Source organism: Staurois parvus, unplaced genomic scaffold (genome assembly GCF_062004578.1).
Source record: "Staurois parvus isolate SC_StPar_1 unplaced genomic scaffold, SC_StPar_1.0 ptg000635l, whole genome shotgun sequence".
Taxonomy (NCBI): Eukaryota; Metazoa; Chordata; class Amphibia; order Anura; family Ranidae; genus Staurois; species Staurois parvus.
In genome coordinates this window covers 1,960,427-1,984,826 of record NW_028318431.1, presented here as the reverse complement: position 1 = coordinate 1,984,826, position 24,400 = coordinate 1,960,427, and the positions used below count along the sequence as shown (strand labels likewise).

Genomic DNA, 24,400 nt, shown 5'->3' with positions numbered 1-24,400 from the left:
GTGACTTTCTGCATTTACCATCCACAGGCTGTGCTTGGAGCTTGTAGGTACTTGTAAATCTCCCCTGTGTGTTCTGGTTTCCTTGCACAGTTCAAACATATTGGTCAGTTATCCACTTTCCACCTAAATTGGTGTACATGTCAAAACACCTGCCCTCAAAGGAACTTGTAGATCTGTAAATTAGAGTGGGCAGCATATGCACCGTTTGAAGTGCAATGTAAATTTTTAGTGCTATTAGGTAGGTAAAATAATTAAGAAAAAAATGAAAAGCAGTATAATAACATATTACTGCTAATGAATCCTATTTTTCCGGAAAAAAAATACAGTTATTGACCAGAAAAAAAGCCATTATGACTGCTGCCCTTCAGACATGTTCATCTTAACCTGACTGTTATATAGTACTATGATTAATATAGCTGAATTCATCATGAAAACTATGGGGACAGAGACATTTATTGATGCTGGATATCCGCATCAGTTCATTCAGGGAAATGCAAACAACTCCCTGGTAGTTAAAATCCTCTGTAAATAAACATTGTCGCTATATGACCCCTATGTGCGCAACTGAGTAACTGGAAAGTATAGTAACTGACACAGTAAATAATAAGAAAATCATGACCTTTGAGCAGTGAATGCAGGATACTCAGTGACCGACAAGTACAACAGGGTCCCTGTAAATAATTGGATAACAAGACATTACAATTAAATGCAAATTATATTAAAGGTAAAAGCATTACAATTAGATGCAAATTATAAAGGTAAAAAAAAAAAAATTCTTGAGAGTATATTTTGAATTATTTTTGCAAGTCATTTTTGATCTGACATTCCATATTCATGTTATTTCAATAAATATAGAGATTTGTACTTTAACTGCTACAGGGAGCTCCTGATACAATTTCTTTGTCTGTTTTGAGAACTACTGAGATAATAGCCAGAGCTGGCTGATGCACGGGAGTTGGTTTGCTAAAAGAGTACAGCTAAGTAAAAAGCCTAGCAAGTAAAAAACTTTACAAATTGAATGTGTTCTAATTTTTTTTTTTATCAAATTATTTTTCATAGACTCACACTGTGTGAAGGAGCAGTAAAGTGTGAGCATTGTATTGCGTTGCAAACAAGCAGCAAAGCCTATATGTGTATATAAACCAACATTTTTGTCTCAGTTCCCGCCATAGCATCACCTCGGCCCATAGCTCACGCTTGATATGCCCACCTATGTCCACTTGATATGCCCCACCCTCAATCATGTGGGAGCTGCCTACTTGTGGTCTCAATCATCCCAAATAATACACATTTTTAACTACTATCCTTGCTCAGTAACACAATTAAAATAGAGATATGGGATTATTTTTTATTTATAATCATACTTACCTAGGTGGATGCAACTTTGATCCCCCTCCGGCTCTAAGGCTGAGAACTGAGCGATCGGATACCACTGATTGCTCAGTTCTTCCCACCACTCTAAGTAGAGAGTGGTGATTGTCAGTCACCGCTGTCTGCTACCCCCAGCACTTGCTGGGGAGCTGAGCTGAGGACTGGGCGGCAGCAGCTGGCTCAGGCTTTCAGCAACAGTTTCTAAAAACTGGACTTTAGTTCCACTTTAAAACGTTTACTCCATCCATAATGTCACTCAAAAAGTGTCTATGCAGTTTACAGAAGAAGCAGTAGATAGAAGGAATCTTGGTAGTATATTGCTCACCCCCGATGGTGCTGGAAATCGACGTGGAAATAACCAAGTCTCCCTTACCTGTTCAGAGGCTGCCTGCCCAGGTACCAGCTTCAGAGGACACTGACAAAGCTCAGGCTTAGTCTAGGGTTTTTCTTTTAAAGATTTATTGCAGTATTTGAAAACAGGTGGGTAGAGGGATGTGGGTGCAGGATACTCCAACAACACAAGCAGGTACAGGAGGTCAGATTCTCAAGCTAAGTTCTTCAGTAGAAGCCTTAAGTATTGCTCCCCAACCAGCTTCCCTGAAACACTCTTCCGAGAAAAGCATCCTTCTCTAACCCAGCTTCCAAAGGTAGTGTCCTCCAGCAGATTTCTTTCATTCCCTCAGCCAAGCACAAGCTGAGGCCTAACAGCAACAGCTCTTCATTGACACAGGCTACCTCCCAAGGGCAGAGGGTGCAGGAGAAGAGAGTGCTGAACAAGCCTTCCAAAACATTTGTTATCTCCCCAGCCACCTTCTGGGTTCCCCCTTGTAGGGATTGGCTGACATCAAATAAATATTCATAACTCAGTGGCTGACTCTCCTACTCTATTTCTGGAAGTTTCTTCCAGAGACAGGAAGGGGCAATTAACTACCCCACTTGCAACTCCACTGAGTACATCAGAGCCAAAAACGAAATGTATCCAGTCTAAGGCAGGGTGCTACAAGTACAAAAGTGTTCTTTTATAGACCAATGTCAGTTGATACATGAAGCTGCAAAACTGAAAATAATGGTGTCACTATGTATATATAGCGTGCCTGATTGTGTGACTCATATGGCTGAACATAATAACAAACACTTTAGTAGGTAAAACAGTTTAAATTTAAATATTAGCTCTGTATTTAGCTGGAGTGCTGCTTTAAAGCAACCCTGTCACCACAGGATTACTTGAAAACGCAGCTCAGCCTATAAAATAAGAAGAGCATGCGGCCCATGTCTTCAAACTCTCAGGTGACTGAGCAGTGGTTTGCAGATGTTCAGGTGATACTGCTGCCTTCTGAATGATTGTTTTTTTTTATTCAATCCCAAGGAGTATTTTACATTGAAATGATTTCATGCAACCACATGTCAAGCACTCAGCTCAGTCCTATTGACTTCCATGGGTGCATTTGGCAAGCAACACTACATGCCAAGCATGATATGCCAAGTTAATTTTGCTGCACTGTGAGGCATAGCATTTGTACTGTGAAGCATGAACCTGATCAGTTTGTAGGCAAGTACAGTCTACATTCTCCACTGCAGGTGGTGCTCGGGACAAACAGCAATGCAACTGGAGGAGGATGACTCTACATTGACATTATTTGACAATATGGGGAATTTATAATCTCCCCTCTCTCTCTGATGTCTGTTGAGAGACAAAAAAATTTATTTATTATTTATATTTTATTTTTCATGTGTTTTTTAATATGATAATTCTTATTGGATATTTGATAATTGCTTATGAGTATTTTTGTGCCTGTAGTTGCCTCTAATTATGAGAAATATGTGGTACACAGTTTCTTATTGGTTTGAAGCAATGCCGTAATACCGCTAATGCAGAGTATATATATAGAGAGTGGGGTGTCTCACATCCGTGAGGACGTCTGGTGACAAAACACGTAGGGCGGAGCCTGTGGATGTGACGTCACGACGTTCCCGAGCTGTCGGTGTCCGTTGATGCTGGAGGAGGCTGGATTCGTCTATTGACATTTGAGATTTTTTTTTTTTTGTATTTGCTGGTGTCGGCTGGGACACCTATGATTGTGGGTGCAATGTTGTTGTTTTAATAAAATATGGTTTTAATGGTACTGCACCATGAGCTTTTCTTTTCTTGATTTCCGGGTACTGTTCTGAGCATTTGAAGAGGGTGTGACCATAAAAAGATATTCCATAATTGCGGATTATTTCCTGCAGAGTATTGTTCCCAGAGCAGAAAGTGCTTTTGCTGATTTATAATTTGATCAGCACATAGCTCTGGTGAGTTTATTCAATTTATTTGGTGGTGGATTTTGTGCACGGTGAATTTGGTTGGACACTGAGAGATTTATTTGAACATTATCGTGACACAAAGAAAATATAATTATATTGGTGTTTGGACTTTATTTTGCATATAATTTTATTTTTCACAAATTATTTGGACACTAATTATGAATTCATGTTTATATGCTGTTGACACATTTATATTTTATTTTGTTTTATAATATGAGCGCAACCTGTGTTTTCACTATTATATGCACCTTTTAAGGATAGGTTTTGCAGCTTATATTTTATATATTTTTATATATTTTTTTCACTGGAGTGATTTATTTTATTTCATTTCTGTGGCGCTATCCATATATTTTTTCTGAAGTGAAGAGTACCTGGGTTTCTCTATAATTCCCTCAGTCCCCTGTGGCAGCTTTTGGTTGGCTATGATGGATCTAGGTGACCCTAGCAGCCATCTTAGGTTGCTCAGAGTCTTTTTAAATCCCTGCCACCGAGTTTTGGCATGCATCTATGAAGTGGCTAGTGTAGGGACAGCATACCATCTATCAGGGGCAGCGCTAGCTGTAGGGAGAGGTTCCAGAGAAGTAGGGAAAGCTTGGGCCTGCTTCTTCACCTTTAGTACGCCCTTTGGATTGGACCGGCTAGGCCGCATTCCACCCTCCTTGACAGGCGCTGTCGTCAGTTTGGGCCTATTCATCGCTGACTCTATGCTCTAATTGTTGTAAGTTCCCAGTCGGGGGACCTCCCCGGTCAGGCGTACTAGTTCTGCAGTACACCATTTCCTGCATCACGGGTCTTTGTGTGTTTATTGCCGCCACACCACACTGCACCTTTCCAACAAGCTGTCATGTTAATTTGTAGGTTACTAGTTGTGGGGCTGGTAAAAACACAGACCAGTATCCTCTTTTTACTCAGTGTGGGTCTAGGTATTACTGTAGAGCCTCTGATTTTGCTTTAAATGCGCAAACTGAATTGATCAAAGTGTGCTCATGTCATATAATTTCCCTTCTGCTTCCATTATCCCCAATCATAATCACACTTTCAAGGCAGGCTTGAATTTAGTGGGTGGCTTTAAAAAGCTGCTTTCATTTTTATTACACACAGCTTTCTGTATATGAGGGTTTCCCAAATTACCAGACTGCCATCAAATGGCATATATAATAGCAGTAAAGCAATGCCTGGGTGAACAACTAAAGCACCCAAATAGTTAGGGTGTGCTTCCTATATGCTTCCTAGGACCTCAATTTTTGTTCTGTAGTGCATTTCAGTGATTCAATGCATGTGTAATCACCCAAAAATAAAATATAATTTTTGCAAGAGTAGGTCTTTGAATCTCTATTCAGAAAGATAAAATGTATGGGAACTCACTGGCCTGCAGTTTTATGACCTTGATATTTTGATAACATGATATGGTCTGATATTTAATTACTTACTTGTGTCTCTTGTTCTTTAACAGTACAGTTGGAATACTGATGAAGAATTTCTCTTTAAGGCAGTGATGGCCTTTGTAATGCGAGCTCACGTGAACAATACAATTCAGTAAGTTACAATATAAGTGAAGTTTCACTTTAGTTAAAAAAACATAAGCCATCATCAGATGAACTACATACATTGAAAAAATTTTATCAAACAATGAACATGTCCTTTCACTAATGATTTTGAAATGAGTAAGTTTTTGGTATAATCACCTGAGCAATCATAATGTTATAAAACAATCTGCAATTCCATCATTCCTTTCAGTGATAAAGCAGAGTATTTCCTTTAGCATTTAATCCCATATCAAACAGAACATATACAAGTAGTGGAGAAATAATAAGTGAAGGTGAACATACATGTACAGAGTATAATAGAGTTGGGCAGAAGAACCTCTACATACACATGTTAACAGAAATGTACAGTGTATTCTTTCGTATTTTGTTTATAAATTATGATCAGAAGTTAGAAAAAAACCCCACTATTTTTTGCCAGGTATCACATACCTGGTGAAGACTGGAACGTTGTGGAGGTCCCTCTTGCACCTCCTGCCCAACACTCCTGAAGATGGAGACAGAGTGTGTGAAGGCATTGAGCGGCATGAGTGCCTTAGTAGCTGTTTGGCGATGTCTGCTCTTTAGGAGGGAAGCACTGATAGTTGCAGTCCTCAGAACAGGATGCAGGAGCTGCTTGACACCAGAGCAGAAGATGGAAGTAGGGCCAGGAGACAGACAGTGGTAAGCGACAGCTGGGCAGCAAGGGACCAAATTGGCGGGCAGAGCAAGTCCAGGAGGCTGGCCAAGGTCAGAAACATCTGGGCAAGTGGTGCAGAATCAACAGATGAGGACAAGTCCAGTAAATAGGCTGGGATGAGAGTAATCAAGTTTCAAGGTTGAGGCAGGAGCAGAAGCTGCGTCCAAGGGCAAGCTGGGTCATACACAGGTAAGCAGGTACGGCAGATTGAGTCTCAACAACTGCTCATAGTGACAAACCAGTTTAAATAGGCCACTTGGCACCAGTTGCACACTCTAATTGGTATGCGCACGTAGACATGTGCGTGATGAACTGGAACAGTACATCTAACAATGCCCCTTTACTTGGATGTACAGTATGAGCATGCGAGCAATGCGCACATGCACAATCACGATCATAGGTCCACACTGATTTTCTGGTGCTGGGAATTTGGTTTATCTTACATCAGGTTAATATACAGTAAAATGAATATAATATACATGAATTTCTTGTATTCTTCTTTTGGAATATCAAAAATATTTTATTGTATATCTTCACCTCCTATTGTCAAAATCCTGTTTGGAGAGTTCAGTAAAGACAAAATCCAGGTATGATTATTTTAAACACAGTTATATTATAACTAACTACGTATATGCCATACCTGACCGATGTCCCTGGTTTTTGGAACCACCAGCATACTGACTGGTCAGGTATGTGCTGGGCTATAACAGAGGCATGGCCATTGTTCTGGGTTCCACCCTCCTGGGGAGTCCAGTTGAGCAAGGGAGCAGCCAGAGGGGTGCATGTCTATGCCGAAAAAGCCAGAGACCCAAGTCTGAGGGCCAGAGCAGCAAGGGGCTGCTATCTATGTGGACAGTGTTGGCAAGGAAATGGTCTGTAGGAGACAGATGAGAGTCTAAAGTGGAAGGCCTGAGCAGCACTGTGGTATGTGTAAGCCAGCAGGCTGTGCAACTATTTCTTTACTAAAGTGAGCCAGGAGGCTGGCAATTCTATGTTTTTGTGTTAATGGTGAATACCCCCTGCGTGGGAAGCCATAAATTATGCTTTATGCAATTTTGTGTGAACTTTCCTTTAAATAAAAGTGGGCCAACAAGCCCTTACATGGAAATAATTGGTGTGGACTGTACTCACTACCAGGTGCTACACTTAAGCTACATAACCTCAAACTTTACAAAATGTGTGTGTATATATACAGTGGTGTATTTAGGTTTTGTTCTGCCCTAGGCAACACAAACATTGGCTCCCCCCCCACGGAGAGACCCTGACACCGACCAACACCCCCCTGCTCCACGAAGAGAGCCTGACATTGACCAACAACACCCCAGCCCCCCCCCCCACCCGAGAAAGCCTTCCACTACCCCCCCATACAATGGCAACCCCACCCTGGCAAGAGATAAGACACCACCTTCACAGCTCCTGACATCCCCAGGAACAAGAGTCAGGCTCTGCATACACCATCAAGCAGCCCGCAGCCTCTCTCGGATCCCACCGCTGCTGCAGGGTCTCATTTCTTTTTTTTTTCTTTCTTGTCTTATAATTTCACATTTACATTCTTTGTACTTTTCCTTGGGTTGAGAAAACACCAGAGAGACACAATCTGTGATTCTGTTCTGCAAGTTCAACTCTACTGCTATAAACTACATTCCCCCCTGTATCAATATATAATAAGGTTAACCACTAATAAAGAAATAGTAATAAAATACAAGATATGAAGTCCTTGTAAGCTGACTATTATCGAAAGCTGAGTTTGTTGTTTTTTTAAGAAATGTTATATTTACTGCCATTTTGCAGGGATATTAATCCTCCAGTCACATCAAGCCGATTTTGAAATCATGTGATTTACAGTGAAGTCACATGATTTAAAAATCGGGTAACCTGCCGAATTCAGTTGCGATTTGCACATCTGACACAGATGTCTATGCAAATCGCAACAAAAGTAGTGCATGCATGCGGTGTAATGGACATCATGCCAGCCTATGGACATTGTACATGTACATTGTGCACAGAGAATTATTTCTATAAAAAATGATGTGACCTAGGGCTGCCTTTGCTATTTAGTCAGCATATTAATGTTCCTTTGGCTTTCTCTGCTCACTTGCTAATTAAATATGCCATTACAATAAATTCAAAATAATAGTGGCAAAGCAATATGGTTATCCTTCGGGTGCAATCTTCATTATATCCCAATTAGACTACAATAATTTGCAATGAAACCACTTTACCACTTTACGTTTTCTTTAACTGAAACCAGCCAGCACACTCATCTAACAGAATGGATAATGCAAACACATTTAATAAATTTGCATATGGCTTGATGGTTGGAAAGGTGTTAATTACTGCCAGTTAATGTGTTGCAATTTTTTATTTTGTACATAGGATCTCCAATATTCTTCTGTGCAATGTAACTCAGAGAGTATCATTCTGGTTTGTGGTGACGACCCCTTCAAACAGTTCAAAACCCATTGACAGCACAAAAGTGAAAAATGCTATAAGGTATAAGTAAGATCCAATAATTCAGTAAAATTTCAAAACCATTGTAATTACAGATCTGGAGGTAAGACTTAAGCTTATGTCTTTGAGAACTGTTTTTTCGTGTTTCCTCATCATCCTCTCTCCATGCACTAAACTCATAAGCTAAGGTGGGAATTGATACTCCTCATCTTTTGCATGTCTATGGCCACCCAGGCAACCTAAAATAGGAGAACTGGTGCAGATAGACAATATTTTTATGTTTAAGAAAGAGCAGATGGACATTTTTTTATGCTCAAGAGAGAGTAATAAGTGATCGGGAAAAGTCTGAGACGGGAAGGAGAGGAAGGTTGAAATGTAGGAAGTGGTGCAACCCATCAACAGTATAAGGGCAGCTTCCTTTTTCCCTAGACACCTACGATGTTTTAATCAAAGCTTTCAGCACATAGATAATCAGTCTTTCATTGATAATAGTACCAGTAAGTCTATGTCTGACTGTGTAAAAAGAATCACCCACCCATCCTCCAATCAGAGATCCTGTGTCATTTATGGAAGCTGTAGTACAGCTTCTATGAATGGCACAGCAGGGCAGGGTGGACATAGTCAAGCTGTCTTAATGAGAGCTCTTGACAGCCCCTTAGGGTGTCTACCCCCATTGTACTGGAAAATAAGGGGGGGGAGTGCAAGAAAGATGAACATTTCTACTAAACCAAGAAAAATCAGCACAAGGAACACATCATTCTAAATGTAAGTTATATCCCTTGTGCTGATTTTAATGTTTTAAATTAAGCTGTAAGATAGGCACAAAAAAGTAGGTCTTGTGTAGTATGGAAAGCTGCTAGGGGGGCAATTTGTGCTAATAATATTTGGCTATGCTGGATACTTCTAAGTCCATGGAAGGTTTGTGTCTGTGAAGGATTTGATTTCCTAATCTCGGCCTCATTGGTTCCCATATAAAAGTGAGTATTTTGCATTGCTAGATTCTTAAACTGTGACTTAGAATTGGGAGAACCTTTAGGAAATATATTTAGCTTTGAAAGGTACAGTAAGTCATCCTAATAGTGTAGATCATGCCAAATCAAAGAGGGAAGGATCTCCATGTTCCCAGGAGACTTGAAAGCTCTTTAAAAAGGGACAGAAAATTTGCCTCAAAGAGCCTGGCATAGATGGTGGATATACAGTATGAACTCCATGGTAAGAGAGTTTGGATGTCTAGGTAATTTGGGGGTTCATTTAGTGAATTTGAGTAAATTTAGGTAATTTAGTGAATTTGAGTGTTCAGGAGGATGTGCATGTCCAGCGAGTTATTCATTGCTTTAGGCTTTGTAAATCTGACATGTCCACAAATGCTGAAAGAGCCTAGCCTAGGGCCTAGTTCAGCGTTTCCTCCTTCTTCTTCAATCTCCTTCTGCACTCTCCTGGCCAATCTCCCAGGCTTTGATATTTATATGCTCCCACCCACATGCTTCCTCTCCAGGGAAATGTAGTCCCAGATACTCCGCTTATCAGCCAAATCCTGCTATTCAGAAATACAAGTTCCAGAGGGCTGTTCTATCAATGTGAGTAACCACGCAGAGCAGGCCACTGCCATCTAATGGCCATTTAAATGTAGTGTGAGTAATAACATTTAAATGGGTTACATAGGCATGACAGATCAACTGGATGACACAACATACACTGGGGAAAATAATGACTTGATCTCCTGCAGATTTAAAGGATCTATCAGTTTTATCATAGTTGTATTCTAAATGATAGAGACAGTATATCTAAAAAAAATCCAGAAAAAAACATGATACAAATGTTATAAATTGAGTTGCAGTTCAGTAAGTAAAATAGGTATTTGATCCCATACCAACCAACAAAAATTCTAGCTCCCACAGACTAGCTATGTGCTCATGTGGTACACAGATTAGTCCCCTCAATTCAGGAAGGTACTCCTAACGACAACTCGTTATGTGTATAAAAGACACCTTTCCACAGAATCTCTTCCTTCCATTCAAACCTCACCATCATGGCACAAGACCAAAGAGCTGTCAAAGGATATCAGGGACAAGATTTTAGACCTGCACAATGCTGGAATGGGCTACAAGGCGATCAGCAAGAAGCTTGCTGAGAAGAAGACAACTGTTGGAGTGGTTATTCGCAAGTGGAAGAAATACAAAATAACCATCTATCGCCCTCGGTCTGGAGCTCCATGCAAGATTTTGCCTTATGGGGTAGGGATGATCATGAGAGGGATCAGTCTAGAACTACACGGAGGAGCTTTTGAATGATCTCAAGGCAGGTGGGACCAAAGTCACCAAACAAATCATTGGTAACACAATACGCCACCATGGATTGAAATCCTGCAGCATCCTCAAGAAGGCACATGTACAGGGCCATCTGAAGTTTTCTAATAAACATCTAAATGATTCAGAGAAGGATTGGGAGAAAGTGCTGTGGTCAGATGAGACCAAAATTGAGCTCTTTGGCATTATCTCGACTCACTGTGGTTGGAGGAAGAAAAATGCTGACTATGACCCTAAGAACACCATCCCTACAGTCAAGCACAGAGGTTGAAACATTATGCTTTGGGGTTGTTTCTCTGCTAAAGGTACAGGCTGACTTTGCTGCAGTGAGGAGCCAATGGATGGGGCCATGTATTGTAAAATCCTGCATGAGAACCTTCTTCCCGCAGCCAGAACACTGAAGATGGGTTGTAGATGGGCCTTCCAGCATGACAATGACCCAAAACATATCGCCAAAGCAACAAAGGATTGGCTCAAGAAGAAGCACATTAAGTTCATGGAGTGGCCTAGCCAGTCTACAGACCTTAATCCTACAGAAATTTTATAGAGGGAGCTGAAACTGAGTTGCCAAGTGACAGCCAAGCCTTAAGGATTTAGAGAAGATCTGTAAAGAAGAGTGGAGTAAAATCCCTGATATGTGTGCAAACCAGGTAACCAACTACAAGAAACATCTTACTTCTGTGCTTGCCAACAAGGGTTTCTCCATGAAGTACTAAGTCATGTCTTGCTTGGAAATCAAATACTTATTTTACTCAATGAACTGCATCTCAATTTATAACATTTGTATCATGTGTTTTTTCAGGATTTTTGGTTGATATTCTGTCTCTATCATTTAAAATACACCTATGATGAAAAAAATTATAGACCATTCATTTCTTGTGGGCAAACTTGCAAATTTACAAAATCTGCCAGGGATTAAATAATTATTTTCACCACTGTACATTGTCTCCAGTTTTTCTTTTGGATACATATCCAACCTGATCTCTATGTACAATCAGTTCAAGCAAGCAGTTTATTCTGGTTTCCAAATCTTGGCTAGTATATTACTATCAAAATTGGGTAAGTATATTGGCCTAATTGAAACCTTGTGTTTGGAGCAGCTGGGCTTAGGCAACACTACTTTGGTTGCTGCTAACATTTTGGGTGGAAAAGTGTTCTTATATTTTTTACGAGTTGAAGAACCATGTGGAGCTGAAGTTTATAATATTTTTTTTTGTAGATTCGAGTACCTATTGTGTCTGGGCTTCCTACCAGACTGCAGGGATATAATTGTTTTTTTTTTTACTTCCAATAAGTCAACTCCCTGTTACAAATTTCAGTACTGCATCATATACTTTCATATGCCATTTATATAAGGTTTTACATACTTCTAAAATTAATAAAGGGAAGATTTAAAGAAAATATTTTATTTTGTGTAGAGGTCCAATTTTTGTTTGAATAACAATTTTAATAATAAAAAGTTTGTGTTATTTAAAAAGTTTTCATAATGTATAGCCACAATTTTTTTCATGTGTCTACAGGCTTGAAAGGAACAGGATAAACAGCGCTTTTCTGTTAAATGACAACACTTTAGAGTTTGTTGATATACCCCCTACAATTGCTCCAGTAGCCAGTTCTTCTAATCAGTCTTGGATTATCGTGTTTGGGGTGGTGGTTGGCATTCTAGGACTGGCAAGCATTCTCCTCACAATCTCAGGAGTAAAGCGATATAGGTAAGTTATAAATGTTAAATTGCATCTCATTAGAAGATAAAATAAAGGCAATATATTTTCTACATTGGATATGATTTATTTTTAACTTCATCATTCCCTCTGATAGTATGGTATCTGAAATATATGTCATGTCATTATTTAAATTTACAATCAAACCTTCTTCACCCCTCTAGTACATAACTCAGCATTATTTCTTTCACTTGCTTCTGTAGGAGGAAACAGAATTTAATACTCCCTGTGACTCCATTACCAGGCTTGCAAAAATTTTGCAGGGGCAGCTGTTGGGAGCTCAGTTACTAGTGAAGCATGCATGTTACAAGAGCTACATCTCCTAAAAAGCTCCTTTTCACAGAGAATGCAAGATCTTGGGAGTCAAGGCAGCAGCATTTTTTGCAGATATAGAAATCAATGTATGCACATGGAGTTACAGGACTGGGGATAGGCAGAAATCTGTAGTCCAGCAGGCAAGGGATGACAACATTGTCTAAGATTTTATTACAAAAAAGGGACTATGTTGTAAGCCAAAACAGGACATTAGGAGCACACTCTGTTTTTGACAAAAAAGCAGGTATGTGTTTGTACAGTTTTTAAAGGAAAAATGTGCATGTATTGGAGAAATTTAATGAGTATGTTCTTTATCTTGCCCTGCTATGTTTTAACCAGGAAATCCCACATTTGTAACTAAAACAGCACATAATTCTGCTACAACAAAAAAACCCTAACTTCTTCTTATTCACTAAACTTCTATAACGTTACCATGGGGTACATTTATTAAAAATGTCACCCTCCCCCATTACATTATGGTAAACAATAGTATAGTCTACACAGGAAAAATGTAGTTAAAGTTCAAGATGCATAATGGGATCTGGTCTTTTTTGTTTGACTTGTTTAATATACTGGGAATAGAACATGGTTAAGAACAGGAAAAACAATTTGAAGTTCTTCACCCGGTTGGAAAACAATTTTTGCAGAGCTATTTGTCCTGCCAAACTCCATGTTCATTCGTTATGTATGAATACCTGCAAAAATGAATGTTATTAGGCTATTTTCTTTTCAGTTCAGACATCCAACCTGGAGAAGAACTATCCTGTTAACATTTTATTTTACACATAATGAATTTACATGCAGTTTTGAAGGAAGAATAGCTTTGAATTTTTTTTATGTGAATACATCCCTACATGTGTCCAGATGAGGTGAAGTACTTCACTTAGCCATGTCTCATTCTCAGCATATCAAAGTGGGTCAAAGATAGAAAAAAAGCCCAGAGCACGTGTTGGGTGAGATTTACTAAAACTGGATCACTCAGAATCTATTGCAGCTGTGCATTGGAAGCCAACCAGCTTCTAACTTCAGCTTGTTCAATGAAGCTTTGGCAGTAAAACCTGGAAGCTGATTGGTTTCTTTGCAGAGCTGCACCAGACTTTGCACCAGGGGCGGACTGACCATTTGGAAACTCGGGCAATGCCCGAGGGACCGGGGTCAGTAGTGGACCCCATGAGATGCCCCTGGTACCTTTTTCATAGGCTTTTTTGAGTTTGGGCAAGGACACAGGGGCCCCATGATCCCCTATTGCCCGGGGGCCCCATGAGTTGTCAGTCCGCCACTGCTTTGCACTCTCCAGTTTTAGTAAATCTCCCCCTATGCATCCTGAATGTTACCTAGGTTCTTCCTGTATAGACTATGCTATTGCTTACCATAATGTAACAGGGGAGGGTACTAATACAAAATATGTGTCAATGTCAGAGACTAGACAATATATTAGTTGCTCTCTTACTGAGAAGAAAATAGGTAAAAGTGTTAATTAGCTGTACTATAGTAACAGCTTTTTAAATATAAAGTATATCTAAAGCCATATGCTTTTTTCTTTTTGGATAGAGTAAATAAGGGTTAAATCCCCTTTTCTCATTGTATCTCATTAGGGAGATTTTCCTTTACATTTGACAGATTTGACAGGAAGTGAGGGGATATCTTTCAAATGTAAGGGAAATCCCCCTCCTAGACAAATGTCACAAAAACAAGCATCCCCATTGGAAGACTTTTCCTGTTTCGGTGACAAGTCAAATTATTGGATGTACCCTCACTTTTTTTTACAGCAAAATTGATGATCAGGATGTCTGGAAAGAGCAAAATTCCCTAATGGGGACACAGACAGTACAAATAATCCTGAAAAAGCCTCTAACTCCTCACCACTCTATCCAAATCTAAAAAGTGTTTCCTTTAGTTATGGTTGAACTGCTTCCCGTCCACCCTATAGCAGAAATACTGCTACAGGGCAGCACGGGTGCGCAAATTCACGTGTATATATACGTGATTTTGCATCTCCAGGTAGGGGGCGCGCACGTGCCACGCGACCTACCTGCGCCACACTTCACGGCCGCAGCTGTCAATCACCGGGTCCCAGCCGGTGATTACTCAATGGCACCCGGTGATTACCGAGGATCTCTGATGAGGAGGAGGACTGTTTTGTTTACTAACAGTTTTCCTCCCTGTCAGCTCGGGCACACTGCTTTGGATGGCTGTGCACAACACAGCCATCCAAAGCAGTGTGTTTACAGTGAAGCACACAGACACCGCCCCTAGTAAAACACTCCTTGCACACAGTTAACCCTTTGATCCCTCATATTAACCCCTTCCTGCCCAGTGCCATTAGTACAGTGTCAGTGCTTTTTTTTTTTAGCACTGATCACTGTATTGGTGTCACTGGGGATGTCAGTGACACCAAGTCAGTTCCTCCCAGTATAAGAATGTCCGCTGCAGTCCCGCTATAAGTTGCTGATCACCGCCATTACTAGTAAAAGTACCCAAAACTCCAGTATCTATATCGCCATTTGTAAACGCTATAACTTTCACGTAAACCAATGAATTTACACGTATTGGGATTTTTTATAACAAAGAGATTTTGGTCTAAATTTATGACAAAATTAGATTTTAAAATTTTTTTACTGGACACGTTTAATAGCAAAAGTCAAAAATATTGTTTTTTTCTCAAAATTGTCAGTCTTTTTTTTTTATTTATAGCGCAAAAAATAAAAAAACACAAGCGATCAAATACCACTGAAAAAAAGCTCAATTCGTGGGGAAAAAAGGACATAAATTTAATTTGGGTGCAGTGTTGCAGGACCGTGCAGTTGTCAGTTAAAGTAACGCAGTGCCGTAACACAAAAAATTTCCTGGTCATGAAGGGGGTAAATCCTCTGGAGGGCAAGTGGTTAAGATAACATCTTGCTCCAAATAAGACTACAGTCTTATTCATTTTAGGCATTTATATAGTGCAGACAATTTACACAGTACTTTACATTCACTTCAGTCCCTAACCTTAGAGAGTTTACATCCTGAGGTCCCCATTTTAGATAAATAAATACATACACACGGGCCAATTTAGATAGCAACCAATTAACCTTTTGGCATGTCTTTGTAGAGCGTAAGGAAACTGAAGGGAATGGAGGAAACCCAAGCAAGCACATGCAAACTCCATGTAGATAATGTCCAGTGCTGCACTAAGCCACTGTACTGCCCTGAAGTTTCAGAAATGTTTTAATCAGATATTCATACAGTTAAAATTAGCTGTTACTCAAATAAAATAATACAAATCTCTTTCATAAAAACTATACCTAATCAAACAATGTTTAACAGTATGGTCATAGTAAAATGTGAACTTTCATAGCAAAAGCGATTACATCAATTTATTGATCATTCTGAAAGAATTCTGTATTTTCCTTGCTCTAATATTTGAAAACCATCGATCTAGATTGAATAATGCAGTGATTTGGTGGGAGGGAGAGGAGGAGAAGACGGCTTTAGGTAGGTGCAGGAGGAAACTGGAGAGAATCAGTTCCTGTATATACCGCCCCTACTGCCCCCCCTGTCCAAGTGCAAAACAGAATGTGACAGGGAGGCCGCATGGGCCCCATGGAGCATGGGGCAGGGTTGTCATTGCAAATCTTGCTGCACAGGCCCCAGTGGTTGGGGGTATGTGATAAAAATATGTCTCAGCTATGGGTTTTTATTGCCCCCCCCAAACTGTAAAGATAAACAAGCCTTGCTGTCCTGAGCCCGCTATAAGTTTGCTTTCAAACTGATGCGCTGCAATTTACCCGCTCGCAGCGCAGTGCGCCTTTGGCTTTCCTGTGGGTTAGCTGCGCTTTGCCATAGACTTCTGTTATGTCATGAGGGTGTGGTGCACTTCATATAGTAGAAGTCTATGGCTCAGTGCAGCTAGCCCCACAGGAAATCCGCAGGTGCACTGCTTTGCACCCATGGATCAGTGTAAAAGCAGCCTAATAGTTGTTAACCCTTTTATGGGTTGTTTAATATGCTGACCTTCTTTTTCTCTTCTAGCTTCTGCTGGCATTGCTCTCCATCTGCAGGCTGCCAGAAGGTCCCAGGTGAAGTGCACTTGGTATCATTCTGCCTGGGGCAGGAGCCGGTGCTACAGAGAAAGCATCGGCTTATGCGGCTCCTGTTCCCTCCGCAGATGCTTGCTTCCTCCAGTGCCGGCTTGGTACACTCTAATGCCTTGGGATAGCGGGTCGGTGCTTCCCTGATTTGAGGTCGAGGGCCACATCAGAGGGCTCTGGGGGCCAACATATAGTCGGTGGGCCATGGGTTGAGCACCACTGGAATAAACTAATCATCTAATTAAAGTGGCACTGGAGAGGTTTTGAAGAGCTACACAGAAAGGTCTTAAAGTAGTTCCCCTTTTAAACTAGAAATACTTTTAAGGATCTAACTGAGAACTTTTTGCATAATTGTCAAAGATCTCAGATAGGGGGTCTAATTAAAATTCATCTGAAAAACAAACAGTATTGTCTGCCAAATACTTTTCAATGTTGAGCTGTTAGATGAAAAATAACAGACAGACCTCCAAGGTCTGTTTTAATATTTTACATCAGAACAGTATGACTCACGAAATGCTCATGAATATTCTTGTATGTATTTTGCGAAAGATTGATTATTGAAAAGGGTTTTCTTTATTATCATTTAAGCCCAATGGAGCAATGCTGCAATGCTTAGTCATATTGTATCCTTAGAAAATGGTTGAATCCGAAGATGTACATGAAAAATTTGCCATGCTGTTGTGATGATTACTGTAACTTGCCCATTACTCTCCTACTTTGTTTGATTAATTGTTTTCTTGGTTATGAGGCTCAAATGGCTAAAATATAGTAAGAACCAACCTTGCTTCCAGTTTAAAATGAGCAGTTCTAAACTGCAGTTTGACCATATCTATTTTCTGGAGATTTCATGTTGATTTTTCAGCCGATTCATTCAGTTTAGTTCTAACCATGTCTTCCTTGCTTCTTTGACCATATGACACTGCTGATCTGAACATGTAATATCTTAATGTCATGATGGTTTTGTGATTATATTTCTAGCACAAGTTTTAAATAAAGAAAACAAATCACAATTAGACCTATACGTACAAGGTGGAAACATACCTTTAATTCTCTCTTGTAAAGAGCCAATGGCGCTTCTCATCCTTTTGTCATTTTTTTTTTTTTTTTTTTTTTTTTAAAGTGTTACTAAACCCAGGATTCACTATATCTGGTCTCCCACAATACACACAACATGGAAATGCAATTATTTTAGTAAATATATACTGCTAAATACCTTTTCTCATCAGCAGTTGGAGCAGTCTTGTGACTTCAGCTGAGCACTGGTTAAAGCTTGTAGGAGGAGTTTTCTTTCTGCTCTAGGAGGATGTAAAACCCCTGACCTCTGTCTTGTTGGCCCTGTGCTGATCACATGCACTCTCGCAAGAAAAAAAACCTCTCTAGTAATACACACTAAACTGAGCATGTGCAGAACGGTTCCAGTCTGTCTTATCACTGTGGACATTTGAGCAAGAGGAGGGGCACAGAAGTCAGGTACAGACAGCCTTTTTACACAATGCAGAGGATTAACCCCTTAGGTTCTACAGTGAGTATAGTAAGCATGCTTTACTGCATATACAGACTGATTTTACTGCTGTGGGTTTAGTAACACTTTAAGTCATTAACAAGGACTCAGCTACAACTGTATCTTCCCATGCCAATTCTAACAATTCTGTCATACATGTATGTTTGAGCTGATTGGAGCCGTATTAGTGCATTTGCGACAGAAACAATTGAGTACTGTTCGTGATACTTTTTTTATTTGCACTAACATACAATTTTGAGGACAAGCTTTCAGGGAATGTCCCCTTCTTCAAGGTCTAAGCAGTACTCAGCAGTACTGAGTACTGCTTAGACCTTGAAGAAGGGGACATTCCCTGAAAGCTTGTCCTCAAAATTGTATGTTAGTGCAAATAAAAAAAGTATCACGAACAGTACTCAATTGTTTCTGTCATACATGTAAAAATCTTCATTTTTTGCTAGAAAACTTAGAACCCACAAACATTATATATATTTTTTAAGAAGAGCCCTAGAGAATGGTGGGTGTTGCAATGTTTTGTGTCATATGGTGATTGCGCAGCAATTTTCCAAGCTAAATTTTTTTGGGGAAAACATACACTGATACAATACTAATACAATATGATACCCACTTTTTTAGAAATGATAAAATATGATGTTACGCTGAGTAAATAGATAGCAAACCTGTCACATTTTAAAATTGTGCACACCCATGGAACAGCAACAAATGATGGTACTTTAACTTATCCATACGTAAGCCTTTATAGGTTACCAGTTTATAGTCACACTAGAATTATTGCTTTCATTCTCACCTCACATATATGGTGCGATTTCTGTTTACATATGCGTGCAGGACCAACGGATGCATTTGTCTTAACCACGTGAGCACAGGGGGATAGGGGTGCTTTAAAAAAATAATTACATTTTTATTTTATTTAATTTTTTTATTTTTACACTAACTTTAATTTTACTTTATCACTTGCCTGCAAACAAACTGGAAGTGATTAAGTCCTTGTAGCTTCCGGTTTCTGATGTCACACAGTGGGAGGAACAATATCAGTACCTCTCGCTGTGTCCAAGGAAGCTGATGCCACTGGTCAGATCTTTACCAGGCTCCCCAATTGGACAGGAGATCCCAGTAAAGGTGGCGGGAGAGGGGCGGGACCCAGTATTTTTTCATGAAGTGATAATTTGATTTATTTTGTTATATAGTCAGGGAACTTGTGTCCCATTTTAGCCTATTTTCTCCCTTTTTAAATTAATTTACACATGTATGCATAAAGTCTGTAGTGAAACAGAATACTGGTTACCTCAACTTGCTCTATAACAAAGAAGATTGATATATGTGCCTTAGAAAAGCTTTGAAATCATTAGTAGTGATGCTGTGCCTTAAATATGAACATTTCTAAAAAAAAAAAAAAAAAAAACTTAAAGCATTTGGTTACCTTAGACTTCAAAATCATCAAGCTCCAAACACGCAAATAATGTTATCAAATGCTGACTGACAACTTGAAAATAGAGATAGTGTCTGAGCACTGACGCCATAGCAAGACCCATAGGCATAACCTCCTCTGCATCCCCTTCATAGCTTGTAGAAACAGATTACTCGTGATGACAAATGTTCTGAAGCATTGGGTTTGGGGATCTTTGCATGTCTTGCAGTTTTGTTGGATGTGAACATTTTTAATATTGTGATTTTTGTAGAACAGAATTTTAGGGCAGAAGTCCGTATGCTACGGTATAGAAAAAAACACAAGTAGCGAGGCACTGGACCTGTTGTAAGTCTTTGGGATCTATTTACTAAAATAGGCTTTACACTTTACAAGGGAATTTTCGTTTGACTTTGTGAATGTGGTGAAAATTTTACTTTGTAAATGATACCCAATCACATTTATCAAGTTTAAAAAACAAAACAGTATTTTTGCTTGCAAATGACTGGATAGTGGAAGTCCAGCAGAGCTTCATGTCATTGAGTAAAGGGGGAATGCAAAGTGGAAATTCCATTGCAAAGTAAACAGCCAATTTGCCTTTAGTAAATCCAATTGAACTGTAAAAGAAGAGACTGTCATGACATTAACATGCTCTCTGGAAGGTTGGCATTGTGAATTTACTGGCACCACAGGATGCCATAATATTTTTCCAAGAATCAAAGAATGCTGTTATACATTTACAAATGCTGGTGGAATTGGATTATGCTTCCTACAGGTTCCAGAAGTAGGCATTTTCCTTTTTGCATACAGCATTCAGTGCAACAAACATTTTGTTTTAGATCTAGTAATATGTATGAGCTTGTGTACTCTGTAAAAAGCTACAGTATTTGTTTTAGCAACTACCGTAAATCTTTAGTCTATTCATAAAATCAGTATAGGTTGTGGGACTGAGACGAGCCAATTTATTTCTAGAGATAAAGACTTTTTTCTTTTGTAATTAACATACAAAAAAAGTAATGTGGGATGCATAATTGCCATTTAATAGCTATAGGTCATCATAATTGCTTTCAGTCACATAAACCAATTCCAAGTTCAGAAAACACAATAAAATGTTATTAGGGTTAATGATTTCCAAGTGTAGGAATTACCACTTACTGTGTCATAAACACCTGAGATATGCATCATTTGTGATCTTTGACTTTCTTATCTAGTGCTTTCATAAGTAACCAGTGTGCAGTACACATGGAAAAAGTCTTTCTGAATTCTATGTACATTGTTCAAGGCTAAATATACAGATTAAAGAAGAATTTATTTTAAAGTCTGTTTATAAGGAGTCAACTTACACGTTCACTTTGGATTTGACAACAAATTCAATCAGCTGATTTATGAAGCATATTTGCCTTTTAATATTTGCCAACTCAATCTTTCCTATTCACCAACACATGGATTTGTTTTGTGCTTTCAGTTGCAATAACTTATATTGGATTTCAAGGGTGGTTTACAAAAAAATATGTAAATAACATATCTATTCATAAGAGCAATATATGACATAGGAAGTACAAAGCTGGTGTTAGTAAGTAGCATGTCATTACATTCTAAAAGACATTAAAGCTAGCCTTCACTCCTTTCCCTAAGGAGTGTGTAAACCCAAGATTTCATATTCCTAATATGTGCCTACTGCACCATGTGCTTGTATGTAAAAGTATCCTGTTCTCTTTTCTTCCTTTGTGTGAAATACCTGGTGTTCCTGCCAGTCCCTTTTGCTTTCCTATTTAAAACTGACTAGACTAGGCATGAAAGCACAGTGTGGTCAATTCTCTAGCTGTTCTGGCAACCCGGCCCTCCACCAATGATCAGACTTCTGATCACATGTCCCCCCCTATTCACTGGGGAGTTCAGTGTGCTGCTTTTTCACCTCCCCCAGCTCTCTGTTCTCAGCTGCATAAGGAGCTTAGAGGGTATGTGGTCACTTATAAAACAAGGAAAAAAAGGTATTTATAATGTTTTTTCCTTTTATATCTATACACAAATGTTTTGCCTTTCATTTCTTTTTTTAACTGAATGGGTTGTTTTACAAGGTGAGGGTTTACATATACTTTAAGACCATTTCCCCTCTCCTTCCCTCCCTTATACAATTCCACATTTCTTTATATATATATATATATATATATATATATATATATATATATATATATAGTGAAGGAAATAAGTATTTGATCCCCTGCTGATTTTGAATGTTTGCCCACTCACAAAGAAATGATCAGTCTAAAAATTGAATGGTTATAAGAGACTGCTTCTAATCTCAGCTTGTTACCTGTATGAAAGACACCTGGTAGCCAGAAATCCTGCTGAATGATAGGGGATCAAATACTTATTTCCCTCATGAACATGCAAATCAGTGCATAATTTGTTAGACATGCATTTCTTTTGAATTTTTTGTTGCCATTCTGTCTCTCAGTGTTACAATACACCTACCATTCGATTTTTAGAGTGATCATTACTTTGTGAGTGGGCAAACATTCAAAATCAGCAGGGGATCAAATACTTATTTCCTTCACTGTGTGTATATATATAACTTTGTTTATTTTCTTTAGTTTATGTCCTGAATCTTTGCATGCACTGGGTCCGCATATGTCACCTTCACCTAGGCAAAGGAATGGCTTGGGTTTCTGTCAGTATTATGGCAAAGACTTCACTGTCTGCCTGTCTGCCTGTGCATGCATGAGATCCTGTGCCCTGCCCTTTGGGATGACTAAGTCACCCATCCCCGAAGATGCTCAGACACGCTATGGGATCATATGACTGGCAGAGACTCGAGCCATTTCTGCACATGCAGGGGAGATGTACCGCATGCTCAGACACACCCTGGGTCCCATAGACCTGGAAGAGACACTCAACATGTCAGTGCATGCAACAGATCTCGATTCAAGATGGTGGCCTGGAAGATGAGTGGTGAAGGGAGAACTTTGCCTGCAAGGATGACAGCAATGGACTAGTATGTTTTATTTTATACAGGGACTAGTGTTAGGGATTTCAAATGTAATTTTTGATAGGTAGGGTATAGTTCCTCTTTAAGCATGCGTATGAACATATGAATCTATAAGATTCGATTTGTTCTAGTTTATTTTCAGAAAATGTTTGCAGTAAGATATGTTTTCAATAGGGGAGGTGTCCTGCAGGGCAAATTCTATTTTCTTTGTGGTGCCATCATGAGTCATTTGATCCATAGGTCCAATACCCTCTTGAAATATTCTATTTTGACATTGGGGTTGAAATCCTAAAGGTAAACAAATTGTTGTAAGTTAAGTTGCATTTTGCAAAGGCATTTGCCCCAGAGCTTAGTGAATGAGGTGAAGCTCTGCTTACTTCTATCCTCCAATCATGTGCAAGCAAAATGCTGGGTTTTTTCCTAATCTTCCTTTCACATGATTGAGTAACTAAGCTCTGGGGAAAATCCCCTAGCAAAGCAAACGCTCTATATGGTTTTATTCAATCAACCACATTGAGAAAAGCAAATAGTTTGTTATTGGTGAAGATCCAGGCCAGCTTTGCTTCAACTTCAGACTTACACAGTTGTGCAGACTCCTGTCCTGTGCTGAAAATACTTCTGATTTCTATGCACACTGTGGACGTCTCAGTGTTTAGTGTATGATAAATAAATGATAGCTACAGAACAAGGAATGAAAGAAATAAACCAGTTATAACTTTTTTGGCAGGTGTGTGTTGAAGGAGTTCTCCTTTGACAAGGTTGCTATATTAATCCATGTTCCTACACCACAGCTGGATGGATAGATAGATAGATAGATAGATAGATAGAAGAGAGAAAATGTTCACTTGATGCATTTTACTTGTAAATATGTTTAAGTATAAGGTTTGTTTGCAATTTTCTACAGAAAGAAAAAAGTAGCTGAAGATGAAGAACCTGATGACTCTGAAGACAGGATGAAACCTGCAGAAACAATTGAAAATGGAACTCACTGCGAAAACGTACATATTTCTGAAGGAGTGGACAATGTGGGCTTTGAGGATATTACTCCCCTTTAAATTGGAATTTCGCTTTAATGCTTAACTGAGGAGGAACAACCTAAACAGAATTATATACACTTTATCCCTGCAGATGCTTCCAAACTGAAGATCTGTGGTTGTACAGAAGATTGAATATTTAGGTTCACTTGGAAAAAACAATAATTCATAAGTGGATTAACAGTTGCTGAGGGTGATGGGCTACAGTCAGTTAAATAATAGGGATATCAAGTTTATGTCATGTTGTTTTCAAACAATACAAAAGTGTCAAAACTATCATTTTGCACCTTTGCAATGTGTGTGCTTTGTACATGTAAAGTTGTAAGGGCATATACGATGAAATATATAATACAGCCCCATTTATATTGTAACTAGTAGCGTGAAATCTGTTCATTATCACTCTAACGTTAGGTAAGTAATCAAAGTGGATCTAATAAATTTTTATTAATGTGCATTGCAACTCAAAAAAGTGAAGAATTGTTAACCTATATGGAACATCTAAACATCTTAATTGTGAATATGCAGTACCTTGAAAAATCTACCTTTTGTCCTAAATACTTCCTACAAAATTAACAGTGCACTTCATGACATGTGACTGTGTCTGTGTCTTGGCCCTCCTGAGCCTTAAAGTGCACCCACATCCAGACTATGGACATTAAGTTATTTACATATTATTAACAAATAATAAA

At 39.1% G+C, this 24,400-nt stretch overlaps 1 protein-coding gene across 1 annotated transcript in view; it reads left to right on the top strand.

Moving 5' to 3' along the window:
• Positions 1–24,082, top strand: part of CLTRN (collectrin, amino acid transport regulator) — a 59,704-nt gene extending 35,622 nt beyond the window's left edge. Inside the window, exons 3-6 of the mRNA XM_089693610.1 lie at positions 5,129–5,211; positions 8,275–8,391; positions 12,176–12,367; positions 23,582–24,082. Of these exons, the coding sequence (XP_089549736.1) occupies positions 5,129–5,211; positions 8,275–8,391; positions 12,176–12,367; positions 23,582–23,732 (543 nt within the window). The 3' untranslated portion in view covers positions 23,733–24,082. The remainder of the gene's footprint in view (positions 1–5,128; positions 5,212–8,274; positions 8,392–12,175; positions 12,368–23,581) is intronic.
• The last annotated feature ends 318 nt before the right edge of the window (positions 24,083–24,400 follow it).